Source organism: Lycium barbarum, chromosome 10, assembly GCF_019175385.1.
Source record: "Lycium barbarum isolate Lr01 chromosome 10, ASM1917538v2, whole genome shotgun sequence".
In the NCBI taxonomy this organism is placed as follows: domain Eukaryota; kingdom Viridiplantae; phylum Streptophyta; class Magnoliopsida; order Solanales; family Solanaceae; genus Lycium; species Lycium barbarum.
In genome coordinates this window covers 116,001,931-116,005,270 of record NC_083346.1, presented here as the reverse complement: position 1 = coordinate 116,005,270, position 3,340 = coordinate 116,001,931, and the positions used below count along the sequence as shown (strand labels likewise).

At 33.7% G+C, this 3,340-nt stretch overlaps 1 protein-coding gene across 1 annotated transcript; it reads right to left on the bottom strand.

The window, feature by feature from the left end:
• Nucleotides 1–1,066: 1,066 nt before the first annotated feature.
• Nucleotides 1,067–3,124, bottom strand: LOC132614809 (phosphoenolpyruvate carboxylase kinase 1-like). The gene is made up of 2 exons (XM_060329354.1): nt 2,277–3,124; nt 1,067–1,530 (listed from the first exon to the last, which is right to left on the bottom strand). Exons 1-2 carry the CDS (start codon nt 3,049–3,051, stop codon nt 1,481–1,483), a joined length of 825 nt encoding a protein of 274 aa, XP_060185337.1. The 5' UTR covers nt 3,052–3,124; the 3' UTR covers nt 1,067–1,480.
• Nucleotides 3,125–3,340: the final 216 nt, after the last annotated feature.

Genomic DNA, 3,340 nt, shown 5'->3' with positions numbered 1-3,340 from the left:
CATGGCTTAAACCTCAAACGCATAATATGCCATCTTTTTTGGATTCCACTCCCACTCCACAAAGCTAAAAAATATGCCACAAAGCTAAAAAAGTTTGACCCACCACTCCTTTGACTGATGGGAGCCAAATTAGATCAGTACAGTCTACCGTACCCGTTATGAAGTCTTTTTGCTTTTCTATTCTTCTTCATGAATCTAACACAAAAGCATTTTTTTTTTATTATTCCACAACACAAAAGCATATGCTAGTAATATTTCCTATACTAGAAAATTCAAAGGGACCACCCTTCCTTTATCCAAGTTTCAAGGGAGAAACACATTTCAAAATCTCATTACTCAATATTAGGATTTAGGGTTATTGGCAGATTAGCAAATTCTAATGAGTTGATTTAACAAATGACTTAAACAAAATATCAAATCTCAACTTGTCAAATCTTAATATCATTTTTTCCCCCGTATAATTTGTTTAGTCACCAAATAAATAAATAAAATTCGGTTGTTATTGCAATATCTAACATATAAAACAAACAAAATTGAACATATTTTAACAAGTTTCTCATGAATCAAGGTAAGTCTTGAAGCAACGGCAAAGTAATCTTCATGCGACATATGATCAGGAATTCGAACCATAAAAACAATCATTAATGCTTGCAATAAAGTAGATTATCTACGTCATATCCTTTAAAGTGCGACCGCTTGCACTAGGATAGATTGTGTACATCATATCTTTTGAAGTGCGACCTTTCCACGAAGCCTACTGAGCCGAGAGTCTATTGAAAACAACCCTTCTAACCCACAAAAGTTAAAAGTAAGGATTACATACATCCTACCTCACTTGTGAAATTTCACTGAGAATGTTGTTGTCGTCGTCTCATGAATCATGTTTTCATCTTTGCTAAATCTACTCAAGAACCATACCATGAATCATGTTTTTTCATCTTTGCTAAATCTACTCAAGAACCATACCAGTAAAGCAGAAAGACATAATCCAGATGCTCAAATAACAACTCACTACAAGCAGGACATGATGGTGCTCTCTAATTGTGATATATCCAACACAAATATATGCAGAAATTTTCTTTAAAGTCTCATATTATAACAGATAACTTCATTACATAGCAACTCCTCAACTCAACAAAACTTAAGGATAAAGCACCAATACATTATACATCCCTCTCTCCCTCAACCTTTTATAATCTAAAAACATAAAGGTGGGGAAAGCATGGACCTTTTACATAGCCGGAATAACTTTAATTTATTTTGTCTGATCATACTACATAGGAGATTCATTATCATAATTAAGATTCTTCCCCATAACACAGCAGCACAAATTTTATTTCTTCCTCAGTCTCTCTTTCCTTCTAACATTTTGGGGCTGTTGATCTTGATTGGTGTATATACAAGGAAAACTTTATCAAGATTTGTACTGCTAGTATTTATAGGATTAGTTAGAAACACCACTAATTAATCTTCTTCAGGTTCAATCAGCCATTGATCTTTTCACTCCTCCATTAATCACCCATGGGTGTCCTGCATTTACCAAATAACAATCAAAATCAGCTGAAACTCACAAAAGATCAAAGTAAAAATGAAGGCCAACTAAGAAAAGACCAAGTTGAAGAATCAAGAAACATTTTCATAGTTCCAGAATGAGATACCCTTTTTTTTTTTTTAAAGAATAAAAAGGTGGAACTTTAGCTCCAATACCACAAGAAGGTCTTAGTCCGAAACAAGTTAAGTTCAGCTATATGAATGCCCACTCGTCAATTAAACTTATTCCATATCATCATCATCATACTAAGGGCCTGTTTGTCCATGGATAATTTTCACTTTTTCCGGAATCATGTTTGGACACAGAATTGTTAGTAGCACAATTTTTCTAAAAACTCCAAATACCTGGTTTCACATTTTTTCATTCCAAGTCACTCACAAAAATTCAACAATTTCCCTAGCTGCTTTCATGTCCGAACACAACTCCAATTTCCACATACCATTTTTCAACTTTTCCCCAAATACTACATTTTCACAAACTTCACATTTTTTATGTCCAAACACCCACTAAAAATAAAAGTCAAAAAATAAAAAATTCAAAGAAAAGCTTCATCTTTTTAGCTCCATATATGTTCTATAATTTCCCTAACAACTACCAATTCAGATAAAACCTTCATATTTTTTTATATATATAGATGTAATTAGTTCATACCCAAAAAACAAAACAACATGAAAATCAGATAACTTTTAATTAAAAAAAAAAGGGGGTAAAAAAGAGAACTTACTCAGTACTTGTTCAGCTGAAAATCTTCTAGAAACATCCTTACATAACATCTTCCTCAACAAATCTTTAACTTCACTCGAAACAGACCTAAAATACCTAGTAGGAAATCTCAAATTTGCCCTCATAACAGCTTGAAATGTCTCAGTCGCATTTTCACCATAAAAAGGAACAACACCAGATATCATAATATACAAAATAACACCACAACTCCACACATCCACTTTCTCATTATACTCTTCCCCCATCAACACTTCTGGTGCCACGTAATACGGTGTCCCCACAACACCACTCATACTGGGCCCCACAATAAACTCACCCGACCCGAAATCACATAGCTTCAACGTACCCATCGAATCAAATAATATATTATCTGGCTTTATATCTCTGTGGGCCACACCCATATTATGACAGTAATTAACCGCGGTAACTAATTGGGTTAATATTAAAGCCGCTTCGGGTTCGGGTAAAGGCCCGTTGGAAACCCGTTCGTATAAATCGCTATTTGGGCAGTAATCAGTTACCATATGGAGATAATCGTCATTTTCGTAGAGTTTGTAGAGATTAAGGATGTTTGGATTACCGTTAAGGTGTTGAAGGATTTTGGGTTCTTTAATGAGACATTCACGGTCAGTGGAATCTTTAAGGATGTTTTTGTTGATGGATTTAACAGCAAAGGAATCTCCGGTTAACGGGCAGATACAACGGTAAACGGTACCGAATCTACCACGACCAATTTCTTCACAAATTTGGTAATCGTTTTTTAAGGTTTGGAACATACTTTTTGTGTTTTTTTTTTCCTAAGGATTTGTTTGGTTTTTTTGGCTAATGGGAATTGGGAAGAGGGTGTATTTATAAAGAGTAAAAAGGAGAGGGAGAGGGAGAGGGAGAGATTTAATAGGACAGCTAGTCATTTTATTTTATTGTTGGTAGTGTATACAACCTAATATTTAAGTTATATACATAATAATAAATAATACATTGACTGTTTAATATTTTTTAATTTAATTACTCTAATTTAATTAGAAGTGAATGCAAAATTTAAAATTTATTAGTTATGATAATCCC